This window comes from Esox lucius, chromosome 19 (assembly GCF_011004845.1).
Source record: "Esox lucius isolate fEsoLuc1 chromosome 19, fEsoLuc1.pri, whole genome shotgun sequence".
Lineage (NCBI taxonomy): Eukaryota > Metazoa > Chordata > Actinopteri > Esociformes > Esocidae > Esox > Esox lucius.
In genome coordinates this window covers 20,696,183-20,712,246 of record NC_047587.1, presented here as the reverse complement: position 1 = coordinate 20,712,246, position 16,064 = coordinate 20,696,183, and the positions used below count along the sequence as shown (strand labels likewise).

Here is a 16,064-nt window from a genome sequence, read left to right as displayed (position 1 = left end):
AATCAATGTTGCCCTGTTAATTTCTGCCAGACAAGTGCTGCTGTTTTTGTGAATGGTGAAAGTGGTTTTCTTTACACGCTTGAGGACGTGGCGGTTATTAGCTAATCACAAGACTGAATGAGTCTTGAAGAGGAAGTGGGCGGCAGTACACAATCGTGTCTGAGTCGCTATTGGCTGGCTGGGGGTTTTGCACCGGAAATTGCGTTACGGCGATGGGTGTGTATCTCTAGTATATGTTCAAAATCGGAAAAAAAATTCTAAGGGACCGGTGGTGAGTGAAATAACGTTTTTATTTAAAAATAAATAAATAACCTACGTCAATTTTAAAATAATTCCTGTTTTTATGGTATTGTAACATTAACGTTATACAGACTGAAGAAAAAACTAATGCAAACTCTGTCATGGTCATGCAATCATGACTTATCGAACAATTAGCTAGCCTACTACTAGCCAACTGTAACGGGTAACTTGGCGGTACCATAGAGATTGTTAGAGGACATCTGTGACATAGCGTTCCACATGGACATAACTTGTCCTGTCAGTGCTCAAACATACTATCACTAAGTTACGTTCGAAGCTCTGTCTAATTTATCTTGAGTTGCACAAACTGATCCCTTTCATATTAGGTTGGTTGCTAACTTGCTAAGGCCGTCACACCGACAACAAGGGCCGGTTTCGCAGGGATTAAGCCTAGAGTACTCTAGGACTAAAAGTCGAGTTCAATAGAAAACTCAATTGAGCTTGTTGTTTTTGTCCTAGACTAGGCTTAATCTGTGTATGGTACACTAATGACAAATTATTGTTGTCAACTAAATTCAGTGTCACACTGAATCATAATTTGTTGTAAACACTGTTAGTTCTCCTGTGTCACTACTTTCTCCTGTCTCTGACTGTGTGTGTCTGTGTGTCAGAGAATGGAGCTGAGGCCGTTGGTTATGTGCTTCGCGCTGTGCGTGGTCTATGCTTCCAGTAAACCAACGAGCGAGAAGAAGGACCGTGTCCACCACGACGACCCGCTTAGCAACCGCGACCATGATGATGCAGAGAACTTTGATTATGACCATGAGGCATTTCTTGGACAGGACGAGGCTAAGACCTTCGATCAGCTCACACCTGAAGAGAGCAAGGAAAGACTGGGGTAATGAAAATCACTCACACATTGGTTCCACTCTCACACCCTCACCATAAATCGAGTTTGAAAGCGAGAAATTAAGAGATTAGTTGGTTCCACACCTTACCTGTCTTTCCCTACATGCAGTATGTTGGTTGAACGGATAGATGAGGACAGTGATGGGTACGTATCAGTGGAGGAGATGAAGAAGTGGATAAAACACAGTCAGAAGAGGTGGATCTATGATGACGTGGACCGCCAGTGGAAAGGTCACGACCTCAATGGAGATGGCCTGGTGTCATGGGAGGAGTACAAGAACGCTACATATGGATATATACTAGGTATGCCCACACACAAAATGAAATCATTTAATATATGACACAACCCTGATCAGTCCCTTAATACTAGGAAGTGTGATTTAGGCTTGGTATGTTTGACCCATAGATGATCCGGACCCAGAAGATGGCTTTAGTTACAGACAGATGATGTCACGTGATGAGCGGAGATTCAAAATGGCTGACCAGGACACAGACCTGAAGGCAAATAAAGAGGAGTTTACAGCCTTCCTCCATCCTGAGGAGTATGACCATATGAAGGACATAGTTGTACTGGTGAGTTATACACACTATTTACTGTGTGGAATACACACAAAGTATTTACTGATTATGGTACCAAATCTTTAACATCTATGTTTTTTTCCCTTTGTAGGAGACCATGGAGGACATTGATAAAAACGGAGATGGGTTCATAGATCTAGAGGAGTATATTGGTGAGCTGTTATCTGTTAATACTCCTGTACATATAAATTATACATTACATTAAGAATGGCTGGAGTTTTACATAGGTTGTTTATAGCCGGTATTACTGCCAGGAGGAGTACATAGGTTTTTCATAACCTGTAATACCACCTGGAGGAGAACATGGGTTAATTATAACCTGTAATAACAACTGTATGAGTACATAGGGGACCCAGAGTTACAGTATGTAATCAGCAGAGCTTCTTGATCTTTATTTCTTCCCCTCTGCCTTCTCTCCTCTAGGTGACATGTATAACCAGGAGGGTGACCCATCAGAGCCAGAATGGGTGAAGACCGAGAGAGAACAATTTACTGAGTTTAGAGACAAAAATAAAGATGGCCGCATGGACAAAGAGGAGACCAGAGATTGGATCCTCCCATCAGACTATGACCACGCAGAGGCAGAAGCAAAACATCTGGTTTATGAGTCAGATAATGACAAGGTGTGTGTGTTTTCACAGATGAAAGATGGACCAGAACTACTCACAATGATTGTAAAACATAAAAATTCTGCCCTTATAAGATCCTATTGCCAGTCCCTATGATGAAAAAGTACATTTCCATTTTAGGGGTTAGGGGTTACACATTTAGGGTTACTCTTAGTATTGGGCTTAAATGTAGGTGTAGACATTGAGTTAGGGTTTAACATTCAAGCTATGTTATAATGCAGTTTGGGAAATTTTCAAACCTCTCATTTTGGGCTGCATTTATAATATACATGCATACACACATGTACATATACAGTGCCTGTCAAAAGTTTGGGCTCGCCAGCTCATTCAAAGGTATTTCTTTATTTTACTATTTTCCACACTGGAATCACATGGAATCATGTAGTAACTGAAAGTGTTAAACAAATCAAAATACATTAAGATTTTTGATTCTTTGCCTTGATGACAGCTTTGCATAATCTTGGCATTCTCTCAACCAGCTTCACGAGGGAGTCACCTGGAATGAATTTCAAATAATAGGTGTGCTCTGTTAAAAGTTAATTTGTGGAATTTCCTTCCTGAGCCAACCAATTGTGTAGGGTTGGTATGCAGAAGACCATCATCATGTCTGAAATGTAGTAGTCCATATTACGGACAGAACAACTCAAATGTGGTACTAAATTGGCAGCCCTCACTTTGATAGTGAAACACCTGTGTGTGTAAAATGACAGGGGGTGTTTCAGCAAGTACTAAACCTATGTATTTCTTTTCCCTCTATAGGATGGCAAACTGACCAAGGCAGAGATCGTTGAGAAGTATGACCTCTTCGTGGGTAGTCAAGCTACAGACTTTGGCGAGGCCTTGGCCAGACATGATGAATTCTAATCCTTCCACTTCCCAAACCGGGTTAGGCTCAGTTTCAGGTCGTTCCTGTTGTGGAGCTGAAATCCCAATTCCTAAATAGTGCACTATGGGTAATGGAGTGACATTTTCATTCTGATGCCTCTGACAATAATTTATTTGATTTCCTGGCCTGCTATACACATCCTGTTGTAATGCATGACTTTGGACATCAGGAAACACCTGGTTCAGGATTCACCTCCGTCACCCCCTCGTCCAATCTGAACAATGGGCAAGTTACACAGCATTTCCTTAGTTTTGTCTTCGTTTGCAGATCCAATGTAATTTCGTAAAAAAACTATGTGTAGAATACTACCGAGGTAGTATTTTCATTTTGGTATCTTTAAACTATCTACCAGGCATGCAATTTATTGCAGAACTGTATGTATTCCGATTGGGGTAATTTAATGTTTTAATTCAGGAATTCAAGTGAATTAGAAACAAACTGAATTGGTTCCACCCATGGTGTATAGCCTTGTGTGTCTGCTATACACTTGACTGTGAGGCTGACGTAACACAGCTGACCACTCTATGGACTACCTCCACAAACTGCTGTTATTTGATTGGCAGCAACATTGTCCTAATAGCCACACTCCAAATGTGGCCCGGCTTTGCAAAGGCCAGATTAGTGGTTGATACCCCTGGAGTGGACCACATCTGAGAATCATGAAGACTGTACCAGTGTGATACGTCAGCACCGCCAGGACTGGGCTGGTTCTGCTAGGTCCTGACGGGTGCAGGGTTCAGTACCTATGTGTGTGTTTGAGCTTGGTTGGGCTCTTGGTAGATCACATAACATGACTTCAGTTTGAGATCTTCCTGCTTCCTAATTTCTGAAAACATTCATAGCCCCGTGATTGTACAGGCTGAAGCAAAAATGTAAAACCCTAGAATTTAGGACGTGTCATCTGTCTCTCTTCCCTTTCTGTGTGTCTCTCCACTGAGTGCCTCCTTTTTGTTTTAAGAATCTACAGAATCATATACTCTACCACTAAACACTCAAGCATTCTAGACACTCATGAACACTACATAACACATTCTATGAACACACATATTACACTCATCTTTGGAGGCTTACGGAGTCAGAATTTTGCCTCTTCAGGTCCTTAGTTATTATTGTCGGACTATATAACTTACTGGATGATCCTTTATAACCACTTTTATTGATCTGGTTGAACTTCACCGAAACCGTCTCTCGTAAGGGCTACATATTTCTGCCATAACAATGACTTAACAGATGTTATATGCTATGACTTCTAGTGTAAAGTAGATTGTGATTGGCAGTCACACTGTTGGTATGATAGTTAATGACAGTTATGAAGCCTCTATGATGGAGTGTTGTAGTAAAGTGTTTCCCTATCTTATAAAATGATAGAATATTATGGTAATCTGTATGATATAACTGTTGTTTTTTTTACATGCTCAATGCGCCATGTCTACCGCTAATGACCAGTACTACCTTGTACATAAGTTGTCACTTGTTGCCTTGTCAACAGTGTGATATTGTCAGTCAGGTGGAGATGTTTTTTTCTGATTAAAAGGATGTGTGGAGTACCAATGTGTGATGGTGATTTTATATAAATATAATCACTGTACCTCCAGATGGGTTTTAGACTAAACAGAATAATCCATATTATGCAGTATGTTTCAACCACGATTTCAACATTAAGGTCAACAAACAAATTTGCCTTTCAATGTTTTTTACAAAATGAACCAGTGATACACTGGTGGGGAATTTCACAATTTCCCATCACAGAATGTCTTCACCTAGAACACATCAACACACAGATCAATAGAACGTCTGTCTACAGAATACCGGGCAAGGTGATCAACAGAGTTGTAAGCTCTGCGCATGTGTGTATGTGCATGAATCTGTTTCCTTTGGGTCAAGGTGAACTGGGTGGGGCCGGAACTTGATCCCAACATTGCTGCAGAAACCGCATCCTACAGTTCTAATTCAGGCAGCAGCGTCTATTTATGGAGTTAATACGAGAGAAGATGGTATCGACCGCAGAAAACATTAAATGTATTTAACAGTATGTGCATGTCCAATGGCACAGACATACAGTGATTCTTAAGGCGCAATCACAGATGAATAGAATACAAACGCGTACACAGCGTAGACACAAACTGTTATACAGGATACATTCACAGAAGGTTAATAGATTAATACCAGTCATTCAGCTGAATGTAGATGCTGTCTCCTGCTGAAATCTCATTATGCTAATGAGCCTATAAAAAGCTCTGTCACAAAGCCATGAATATTAATCAATGTCCCTGCCAGGGTGACCTATGTGGGTGGTGCAGCAGAGGTCACAAAGGGCGGGGCTTGGACCAGAAGGACTCAACCCCTTGGGATGTACCCCATGGAGCATGCATATCCCCATACTAAAACTCACACCTCCACACAGCCAACCAGAGATGCCCTCACTCCTGCCCCTTTCTCGCTCATTCCATTTTTCCTGCCATGCCTGTGCTCCTATTTTCATAGCCTCTGATAAATGAACAGAGGGTTAAAACAAACAAGCTGCCACCTCGCCTCCCATCCTCTTCTCTGTTCCCTTCCTCATCCTTTCAATTCTCATCCCCGACCTCTGTTATCATCTCCCGTCTTTCACCTCTCTTCTTGTGCAGAGGTGTACCTGGGACTCATCACTCTCTCCACGCTGCAGCCTGACAGAACCAAGGCCAGTGGGGCACACACACAAATAGGTAAGGACTCCATATATATTTGGATGACTGTTTCTCCCTGAGGGTGTGGTCAGTGATGAGTGGAGTTGAGCAGAGTTAGGGTTACAGTTTTAGGTTAATGTTAGATAAAGTATTCCACAGTTTCTTAGGGGCAGATAAAGCCTAGTCCTGAACTAAAAATCTTAAATCCATGAACATTTATTTGTATTCCTTGTAGGGTTTGATTTAGGGTAAGAATGCAGGGTTTTGCTTAGATATGAAAGGTTTGGAATGTTGGTTTAGGGTTAGATATATAACTGGATTATGGTGAATTCTATTTCCAGTTTTGGTTGTAAATGAGGAATATTAGAACCATACACAGCATGCTATTTTTAGTTTCAGGTCTTAAGTCTTATTTTACAGTAAGGACCTGACAGAGTGGATTAGATTCTGATGTCTTATTTTACAGTTAAGAGTCAACAGAGGTGGGTTAGAATCTGATGTCTTATTATACAGTAAAGATTTAATAGAGTGGTTTAGAGTCTGATGTCTTATTTTACAGTAATGACCTGAAATATGGTTAAAGAGATGTCTTATTATATAGTAATGACCTGACAGATGGTTAAATGTATGTCATATTTGAGATTAAGTGGTTTAGAGTTTGATGTCTTATTTTACTGTGAAGACCTAACAGTGATATGTAAATGTATTATATCTCCAGTGATTAAATTAGGATGTCATAATCATTGCATGTTACAGTAGTTGTGTGACGCCAGACTGTTTTGGATTATGTGCTGCTAACATGGATAATGTCAAGGGCAAATTGGGTTAGCACCAGGGTAAAAGTGAAGGGAGCGAAATGGGACCATCCTAACACTGGAATAAAATCCTTCTCTGCTTGTTTCCAAGAGAGCTCTTACACTCATAATATCCTTTCTCTGTCCTCATCGCTTCTCCATCTGTTGTGTGGTCAGCAGGTTTGACAGGCTTGTGTATCCTGTGTACAGAAGGCCTTAGTGCGAACCCAGCAGAAACACAAGAGGAAATTTAATACGCAGGCACATGCACACACAAATACACACATTTCTATTACTGTCCGTAAGGATGTTTTGAGGACCAAAATATATTCCAATGAGATGTCCTATTTTTCTCTACCCATTACCCGAAAAATTATCTTAAACTGAAAACACTAATCCGACCATGAATCTAAACCTACCTGAAATCATAACTGTAAACCCTAAACACTAAACCTCTTTTTAAACCTAAATTATAACTAATTAGAATCCCAGGCAAAATAAAACTGTCATGATTTGTCATGGGTTATAATACTTCTGAGGACTTCTGGTTCTATATTAATACATACTCACAAATTCATACACATACATACACATCTGTAACCACAAGTCCATGAGATGGTGGACTTCTTTCTCTCTCTCTCTCTTGCTCTCTCTCTTGCTCTCTCTCTCTCTAGGTGATGACAGGCAGTCATAGGGCTGCTTTAGCACAGCCCAGCCCCGCTCTTCTGTCAACCAGCCTTAATGCCACAACAACCCCAGAACATTGGCAAGGAGGCCACGCTCCTACAAAGTTTATGAAAGAGTTGCACTCCTTGCAAAGTGAGTTACAAATTAAGCAAATTTTTTGGTTAAAAGGCAGTTCAGGCGCATAAGGCATTAAAATGAAATACAATACCCGAAGATGTTATATTAAACACTATCGATATGTTATCCCTGCGTGCGTGTGTGCATGTGTGTGTATATGCATGTGTGTGCAGTGCCATCATGGGCTATTATAGCTCTATGTGTTGTGAGTGTGTTTCTGGTGTTGTCATGCTGTTTGTGTGTGTGGAGGAAATGTCTGAAAAAGAAAGACAAGGGCACAGACAAGGAGAAGAAGAAGAAGGGCAAGAATGTGTCCAACGGGGACACTGAGCTGGAGGGAGGTAACTCTGAGGTAAACATGTGTTATACAGTCAACTCTCTGTGGAACTCTGCTTGACGATGTTGAATAAATAGCATGGTGTAACGCAGATTAGGCTTTGTATAGCTGTTTGTTAGTCTGTGTGTGTTTGTCCTGTAGCCTCTTAAGGATGAGAGGGACACAGAGACTAGATTGACTGGCAGGGAGGAGGAGGATCCCAAAGAAGACGTGAAACTGGGCAAACTGGAGTTCTCATTGGACTACAACTTTACAGAGAACACAGTGAGACCTTTTGTATTTTCCCTGCATACTTGATTCAGATATCCGAAATCATGCAGAGTAGAAGATTAACCAGTGTGATTAAGATAACCAAGTTCCTGAGGTGCAACAGATTAACCAGTCTGATTCAACTAACCTAGCTACTTAGGAACATCAAATGTACCAGTCTGATTCAGCTAACCTAGCTACTAAAGAGCATCAAATGAACCAGTCTGATTCAGCTAAACTTGCTAATAAGGAGCATCAAATGAACCAGTCTGATTCAACTAACCTAGCTAACAAGGAGCATCAAATGAACCAGTCTGATTCAGCTAACCTAGCTACTAAAGAGCATCAAATGAACCAGTCTGATTCAACTAACCTAGCTACTTAGGAGCATCAAATGAACCAGTCTGATTCAACTAACCTAGCTACTTAGGAGCATCAAATGAACCAGTCTGATTCAACTAACCTAGCTAACAAGGAGCATCAAATGAACCAGTCTGATTCAGCTAACCTAGCAACTAAGGAGCGTCAAATTAACCCGTCGGATTTTGATCATCAAGGTCCTGGCGAGCTGCTGATCAGCCTGTCTGAATAAAACATTACAGTCCTTCGAACAAATGTTATAACTTCAGATATATTATATTGTTCATTCTCTTCTTTCTTTCCTCCACTTTTCTTCCACTTTACCCCCTCTCTGATGTATAGATGGTAGTAGGAATTCTACAGGCCTGTGATCTCCCAGCCATGGATGTGGGTGGGAGTTCAGACCCATATGTTAAACTCTACTTGCTGCCAGACAAGAAGAGAAAGTTTGAAACTAAGGTCCACAGGAAGACTCTCAACCCAACCTTCAATGAGACGTTCACGTTCAAGGTACCCTAACAGCTAATCTCCAACCACTGACCTCTAAACCATGAGCCAACATTAAACAAAGTACTGTGTGTGTGTGTGTGTGTGTGTGTGTGTATACTGAATGTGTGTAGGTACCGTACAGTGAGCTTGGAGGCAGGACTCTGGTGATGACGGTGTATGACTTTGATCGTTTCTCTAAACACGATGCTATTGGAGCACTACGAGTACCAATGAGCAGCCTGGACTTCAGTCAGATTACTCAGGAGTGGCGGGAGCTCAAGAAGGCAGAGAAAGAAGAAGTGAGAATGGATAGTTCCAAAGGATATGGATAGGAACAAGTCAGTGCACCCCCTCCCATACCAACCGTCCTCACTGATCCCTTCTCTTCACCCTTTCTCTTCTGTACCCCTCCAGTCAGAGCGTCTGGGTGATATCTGTCTGTCTTTGAGGTATGTTCCTACAGCAGGGAAACTGAGCATTGTAGTCCTGGAGGCCAAAAACCTGAAAAAGATGGATGTAGGAGGACTGTCAGGTGAGCTGAGCGGCACCATGGGTGCGTATGACTGTGTGTATTTGTGAGTTTGTGCGCGTGTTAGCCTGACCTCTGTCTCTTCGGTCAGACCCCTATGTAAAGATTCACCTACTGCAGAATGGAAAGAGACTGAAGAAGAAGAAAACCAGCATTAAGAAAAACACTCTCAACCCTTACTACAACGAGTCCTTCAGCTTCGAGGTGCCCTTTGAACAGATACAGGTACACACACTATCATCCCTTACTACCATATATCTCTGTTCATAAGAGTGGCCCTTGGAAAGAAGACTGTCTGTGTCTTTGTGTAGAAGGTGCAGGTTGCAGTGACAGTGCTGGACTATGATAAGATTGGCAAGAATGACGCCATCGGGAAGGTGTTTCTAGGCGGAACCAGCACCGGCACAGAGCTCCGTCATTGGTCAGACATGCTGGCAAACCCCCGCCGGCCCATTGCACAATGGCACTGCCTGAAAGCAGAGGATGAAGTCAACACTGAACTGGCCATCAGGAAGTAATGTCACATCAATAGGCAGCCTTCATATAGACATATACTTCCCAATCCCCAAATCCCTCCCTAATGCCTACTTAACCAACTCCCAAACCCCAAATCTTCACATACCACCTGATACCTTTCCATCTCTCATGTACCCCCATGTCCTTATTCTCCTAGTACTTGAGGACTGCCCACCGCAAAACTAAAACACAAGCCACCTCCCTATTCCCCCAATACCCCCTCACTCACGCCTCCTACCCAAATCTCCTCCTCTACTGTAAAGTATTAAGGGCATATTAACCATCTAGGATATTAAGATAAAACTATCATGTAAATTATTGTATCATCGTATTACAGTGTGATTAAACATTCTGAGATTTTTGCTGGTGTCTGTCTTCAATCATTAGATTCATATCACTAGCCAGCAGAGGGAGTGCATGCCTTACACTGGCGCAGGTATGTTAATATGGACACCATAACTGATTTCCCGCAGAAAAAAACATACTTTCATTAACCCTAAATTTAACTTTAACCTCAACCTAACCCTGACTTACCCTCAATCAATAACATTTATGTTTCAAATGAACCTAGCACTAATGCCTAAACCTAATCAATAATTCGTAACCATAACATTAATCTGAATGATAATACTAACCCAATGGCGAATTTTGCCCCAAACACTTAATCCAAACATCTGCTTAAAAAATAAATAGGGACAGGATATATTTCCCAATTTTTCTGATTTAACAACACATAAACATTTTAAGGTTGAATTACATAGTACTGAAAATCTTACTGGTTCTGGACGTAAAGACTACAAATCAAAATGTGATTTTGCTATACTTGGTTCATAAACAAAGGCAAAGTTAAAAGGTCAGAGAATAAGAAAGTTTGAGACAATTTGAAATAGATTATCAAATATAAATAATAGTAATAAAAGAAAAGAAAATACGCAATGACTAAATAATAACAACAACAAATGACAAAATATGAATCATTCTGATTAAAAAACTAAACTCGAAGCTGTTCATTTCTTCCTTCTCTATCGCTGACAATGACTACTGTGGGTAAGTCTACACGCTCCTGTGCACTGTCGTAACTACAATCTGCACACAAACTTTTTGTTGTTCCTTTAAAATTCGGATTAACCACAAGATTAACAGATGCGGTGTTTAAATCTAGTAATTTGTTTGATGTCACCTGTTCCGCACCAAAACCTCACGCACACACCCAGACACCTGCGCGCAGGTGCACTGATACGTTCGTCATCCTTCTGAGGGACTTGCTCAACATACGCTGTGCGCGTGAATGTTAACCACGGGAAGCACGGTAACGAACAGAGTTTATCCACTCCCCGGTCTGTCCTCTGAAATGTTCCGTTAAACTTCTGATTGATCAACTCTGAGATGAACATTCCGCTGGGGGTAAAACTGGCTCTACTTTCTTGTTCATTCCTTCAGCTGCTGACGGCACAAGGTTAGTCTCCCAACCGCACACCCACAGCACCCCTAAACCACAATTGACCACGTAATTATAGATGAGCAGGCTACTGTGCTGCACGCGCGTTTATCATAATTACACGTGATTCCAGATTAAAAAATATATATTCTGCAGTTTGCGCGTTATGAAATACCGGACGATAATTGTACTGTTCCAGCTAGTTAGTCACATGTATTTCAACTCCCGCAGTCTTGTGAAAATATTATTGTTTTCCATTTTATAAAAATAGGTTATAACTGATAGTTTTATAAATCATTGAGAGTTGTTTCTACATGCTCTTCAATAATTTGGCCTTTGATCCTAAAATAACTAATAATTTTATGATTTTCTTGTTTTGTTGACTGCAGATCTGTGATAGTGTTTTTTATTATTATTATTATTTTACTTTTCATCAATGTCACCTTTATCCAGGAAGCAAAACTTTTGTAGTTGAACCCTGTAATACATCAATAATAAATACAGCAATATGAAACAACACAGATTGCAATGTTTTAGTGATGGTTGTTTGTTGTGTTCAGCAGCTCAAAGCCCACTCACAGAGACAGACGGAAGATTACAAAGGTAAAAGAAGAGAAGATGTGAGGAAGAGATAAAAACATTCATTAAACATCGTGGCCAAGATGATATGTGTGTGCTTGTGAGCGTGTGCACGTTTGGCCATATTCAAGTGGTCTAAAGTGCACTTCACTTCAGTTTGTATGTTTCTCCTCATAATGCTCATCTCTTTCCCTGTGTGTGTGTGTGTGTGTGTGTGCGCGCAGGAGGGCTAATGCACTGCGGAGGAAACGGGATCTCCTAGGGGAGGAGGTAGGTACACTACACCTAAGAGTACCAGAGGGGTCAGGGGACACCCACATACCCTGACCGGCACAAAGTAGCCTTTGTAGGGCGCCCAGGCATGCAGCTACACACAGCGTAGACCAACAAACTGAGACTGATAGGTGTGCTGGTGTGTAATCCTCAGTGTTTCCTCCTCTCCAGACATTCACTCCTCTTCTGTCCGAAGCAACTGTCCCTCGCAGTGTTCTACACAATTACACCGCCCGCGATGCCTCCTCAGGTATACACACACACACACTAACGTGTTGACATTCTTTGAATGTGGCTCCAGACACTCAGTACTAAGATGATTATTCACAGTTTGGGTAAATATCAATTCCAAAGAAGATCTTGAGGACACTGTTTTCGCAGAGTACTGTGGCTGTCTAAATGGGGGCTGGTGTCAGGAGGGGGGTGTGTGTGACTGTGCACAGTTCCAGGCCCTCGGAGACCGCTGCCAGATCAGTGAGTAACACACACGCATCCTGAACTTAGAACCACAGTGTGTTTTGGTGTGTGTCTGATTAGACTGACACATCAATCAACAATCATTAATAAGCAGCATTAATAACCACATCCACTCACAAACACTCAGTTGCGTCTGGTGTGTGTGTGTGACTGAGTCTGGAGGATTAGGCTTGTGTTTCTGTGGACTACACAGTGTCTCGGAGCAGGGTCTCTTCATTGCTCTCATGTTGTCATGGTTTTGGTGGGGGGATGGTTAACACAACAGCTTTGGGAATATGAAGTGTTGCTGTAGAGTTCCTGTCCCAGGTGAAGTAGACAGGGAGGAACTACATTATACACTGTTCCAGTTCACTTAATAATAAGACATGTAAACCACCTGGGTGAAGTCCCAGCACCACCTCTGTTTGACACAGGGTCCAGTTGTCCTGGTATGGCACAGATACTGGGGTTTCCTGTAACTGAGTGGCTTTTAGAGAGCTGGCATTGTGGCTGACCAACTGCCCCCTACACACACAACCAAACGCACACACACAGGGTTTAGGTAACATGTATGTAAATATGATTTCAGATGAATTATTCTGTTCCACAAAGCATTATTTCAGATCACAGATACTGTTGAAATACTAGACGACAACTTATTGGATTACATTATTATTATTTTTTTATATGTGTATATTATATTTTTACCGATTCGACCCCACTTTGTTTCTCCCCTACCCAATTTCACACTATCAAAGGTTAACGTGAGATTACCACGTAGGACTCAGAGTTGGTGTATGTGTGTGTAGTCGTTAACCAGGGCCAGGACAGAGATGGGATCTGCAGGTCTTGGGGTCAGCACCACTTTGAGACCTTTGATGGCAACTACTTCTACTTCCCTGGAAGCTGCTCTTACATCCTTGCCCAGGACTGCCACTCACCCACCCCCCAGTACACCGTGTGGCTCCATAACAGCCGCGTGTGTGAGGGCAGTGTGTACTCCTGTCCCAGGGCTCTCAGTCTCTTCTTCCCCAATGAGGAGGAGATCCACATCTCTGGGTACCAAGTCCACCAGGGGGGCCGCAGGTGGGTGAGCGTAGTCAGTGTGTCCTGTAATGTGCGTGTGTGGGGTGTGGTACCTTCATCATTATTAACCACAGACTGAGACCAGGTGTCTTTCACAGCTGGGCCTTGCGTATGCATGTTTACACATACAGTTTAGGTTCGCTGATTGAAAACAAACAGAAAAAATCACAGAACAGACAAAAATAGACGCTCACTGATAACACTAGACAAAGTACAGTACATTGCTTTAAACATCGGTGTTATTCCCTCATTGACCTCAGGTCTTTAGTAGATATTGGGACTGGCAAGGTCTGTGCTGTCCCTTAGGTGTGCTAAACAAATGCCTCTAAGCATATATATATATATATATATATATATATATATATATATATATATATATATATATATCATAAACTTGTAACACCCCCTGAAAGTCAAGTACAATCAGAGCATGCCTGACATACCATTTTGGAGGATTACGTATGTCAGATACCCTAACCCAGGGACACACAGACCGTGCACAGAGCCCTTCAGCACATCAATACATGTAGCTTCTTTTAAGTTTTATACTTTTGTAGTGCGCAGAATCAAAAACAGTTACAGACCACAAACAAAATACGTTTTGGTAAAACACAAAAATAAAAATCAGTTAAACTAATGTATGTAAGTGTGTGTGTCTGTGTGTGTGTGTGTGTGTGTGCGTGTGTAGGCTAAGCCTGCCACAGACAATCGGAGGAGTGTTTATAGAGCGTCTGGCTGACTACCTTCTGGTGAAGAGCGTGTTTGGCTTCTCTCTGGCTTGGGATGGAAGTAGCGGTGTGTATCTGAAGATGTCTGAAGAGCACCACGGCACCCCCTGTGGCCTCTGTGGGAACTACAACAACCTACCCAGTGATGACTTCACCACAGCCCGCGGTGAGAAACACACACATCTCATCAAAGGCTACTGGAAGACTGGACAGACAAGTCTGACCAGCCTCTCATCCTCCCTCCTCCAGCAGCTCTTGTCCTCTCTCTCAGCACCCAATCATCCCTCCATCACAACCTTTCTCTTCTCAGCACCATTGGGAATCATTATAGTTATTATTACTGACCAGGAGGTCCTAGTTCTGTAACATGACCTGCAGAGGAGAGGACAGGACTAGACATGAGAGGAGAACAGATGAGAGGACAGGAAAAGAGATGAGATGAGAGCCGAGTAAAAAGCAAAACAAAAACCGAGACGATATTCCAATATACAGCTCCGGGAAAAAATGAAGAAACCATTGCACCTTTTTCTTTCCTTTCCAAAAAAGTCGAAAAGGAAAGTTTTGAGTGAGGAACAGAATGGTTAAAATTAAGAGACCACTGCAAATTGAACACTTCTGTTCCTCACTCAAAACTTTCCTTTTCAACATTTCTGGAAAGGAAAGAAAAATGTGCAATGGTCTCTTTAATTTTTCCAGAGCTGTATATATTATACAGAATATATATATTATACAGTTATTTTATTATTCCTATTAGATGGCATTTGGAGACAATCCTTAACTGTGTGTTGTCTCAGTTTTTTGTGTGTCTGTGTGTGTATTTAAATATATATAGGTGTGCAGACAGAAGAGCCAGCAGTGTTTGCTAACAGCTGGTCAGTAGATTTGCCCCATGAGAGAGGCTGCCCTCTGGTGGACATAGACTTCACTGGACCCTGCCATTCTGAGTCTGACATGGATGTAAGACAAGTCTGTTTGTGATCCTGTTACTTGAACCTGGTTTGTTTGTGTGCTTCTATTTCTGTTTTATTGACAGAGAATGGTGTATGTGTGTGTGTGTATTTTTAGGATGCCATAGAGAAATGCAGCGCTCTTCTTTTCTTCCCCTTCCTGTCCTGTCATGAGAATATGGATCCAAACCCCTTCGTGGCCAGCTGTGTCTCCGACCTCTGTGTGTAAGTAACAGCCCAGAATGGATGGAACTCTTTATCTCTCTATATTGTATTATAGTATTGTCTGGCTTTGGTTTGGTTGTTGTCGGACTGTTGTTTTAGTGTTGTCTGGCTTTGGTTTGGTTTTTGTCCAACTGTTGTTTTAGTGTTGTCTGGCTTTTGTTTGGATTTTGTCAGACTGTTGTTTTAGTGTTGTCTGGCTTTGGTTTGGTTGTTGACGGACTGTTGTTTTAGAGTGGTCTGGTTTTTGTCTGAGTGTAGTCTGGTTTCATTTGGCTGTCCGAGTGTTGTCTGGTTGTATTCTGGTTGTTTGTCAGAGTGTTGTCTGGTTGTTGTCTAGGTGTATGT

The 16,064-nt window shown here is 41.8% G+C and overlaps 3 protein-coding genes across 3 annotated transcripts in view; all 3 read left to right on the top strand.

Moving 5' to 3' along the window:
- The first annotated feature begins 187 nt into the window (after positions 1-187).
- Positions 188-4,794, top strand: LOC105022218 (calumenin-B). The gene is made up of 7 exons (XM_010890456.3): positions 188-271; positions 912-1,138; positions 1,259-1,452; positions 1,556-1,722; positions 1,820-1,880; positions 2,152-2,351; positions 3,117-4,794. Exons 2-7 carry the CDS (start codon positions 915-917, stop codon positions 3,219-3,221), a joined length of 951 nt encoding a protein of 316 aa, XP_010888758.1. The 5' UTR covers positions 188-271; positions 912-914; the 3' UTR covers positions 3,222-4,794.
- A 917-nt stretch (positions 4,795-5,711) lies between these two features.
- LOC105022217 (synaptotagmin-1) lies at positions 5,712-10,269 on the top strand. Its single transcript, XM_010890455.3, has 9 exons — positions 5,712-5,948; positions 7,378-7,522; positions 7,681-7,859; positions 7,986-8,108; positions 8,796-8,963; positions 9,074-9,241; positions 9,357-9,474; positions 9,563-9,696; positions 9,783-10,269. Exons 2-9 carry the CDS (start codon positions 7,381-7,383, stop codon positions 9,987-9,989), a joined length of 1,239 nt encoding a protein of 412 aa, XP_010888757.1. The 5' UTR covers positions 5,712-5,948; positions 7,378-7,380; the 3' UTR covers positions 9,990-10,269.
- Positions 10,270-11,339: 1,070 nt separating this feature from the next.
- Positions 11,340-16,064, top strand: part of otogl (otogelin-like) — a 37,485-nt gene continuing 32,760 nt past the window's right edge. Inside the window, exons 1-9 of the mRNA XM_020056712.2 lie at positions 11,340-11,443; positions 11,986-12,028; positions 12,229-12,274; positions 12,449-12,527; positions 12,659-12,751; positions 13,543-13,819; positions 14,508-14,713; positions 15,380-15,504; positions 15,613-15,719. Coding sequence (XP_019912271.2) covers positions 11,374-11,443; positions 11,986-12,028; positions 12,229-12,274; positions 12,449-12,527; positions 12,659-12,751; positions 13,543-13,819; positions 14,508-14,713; positions 15,380-15,504; positions 15,613-15,719 — 1,046 coding nt within the window. The 5' untranslated portion in view covers positions 11,340-11,373. The remainder of the gene's footprint in view (positions 11,444-11,985; positions 12,029-12,228; positions 12,275-12,448; positions 12,528-12,658; positions 12,752-13,542; positions 13,820-14,507; positions 14,714-15,379; positions 15,505-15,612; positions 15,720-16,064) is intronic.

Bases quoted from the DNA above. Each gene is read 5' to 3' on its own strand.
- LOC105022218 (XM_010890456.3), top strand. From the start codon at position 915: ATGGAGCTGAGGCCGTTGGTTATGTGCTTCGCGCTGTGCGTGGTCTAT. The intron at 1,723-1,819 runs GTGAGTTATACA...TTCCCTTTGTAG, and splicing joins TGAAGGACATAGTTGTACTG to GAGACCATGGAGGACATTGA. The intron at 2,352-3,116 runs GTGTGTGTGTTT...TTCCCTCTATAG, and splicing joins ATGAGTCAGATAATGACAAG to GATGGCAAACTGACCAAGGC.
- LOC105022217 (XM_010890455.3), top strand. From the start codon at position 7,381: ATGACAGGCAGTCATAGGGCTGCTTTAGCACAGCCCAGCCCCGCTCTT. The intron at 7,860-7,985 runs GTAAACATGTGT...TTTGTCCTGTAG, and splicing joins TGGAGGGAGGTAACTCTGAG to CCTCTTAAGGATGAGAGGGA. The intron at 9,242-9,356 runs GTGAGAATGGAT...GTACCCCTCCAG, and splicing joins AGAAGGCAGAGAAAGAAGAA to TCAGAGCGTCTGGGTGATAT.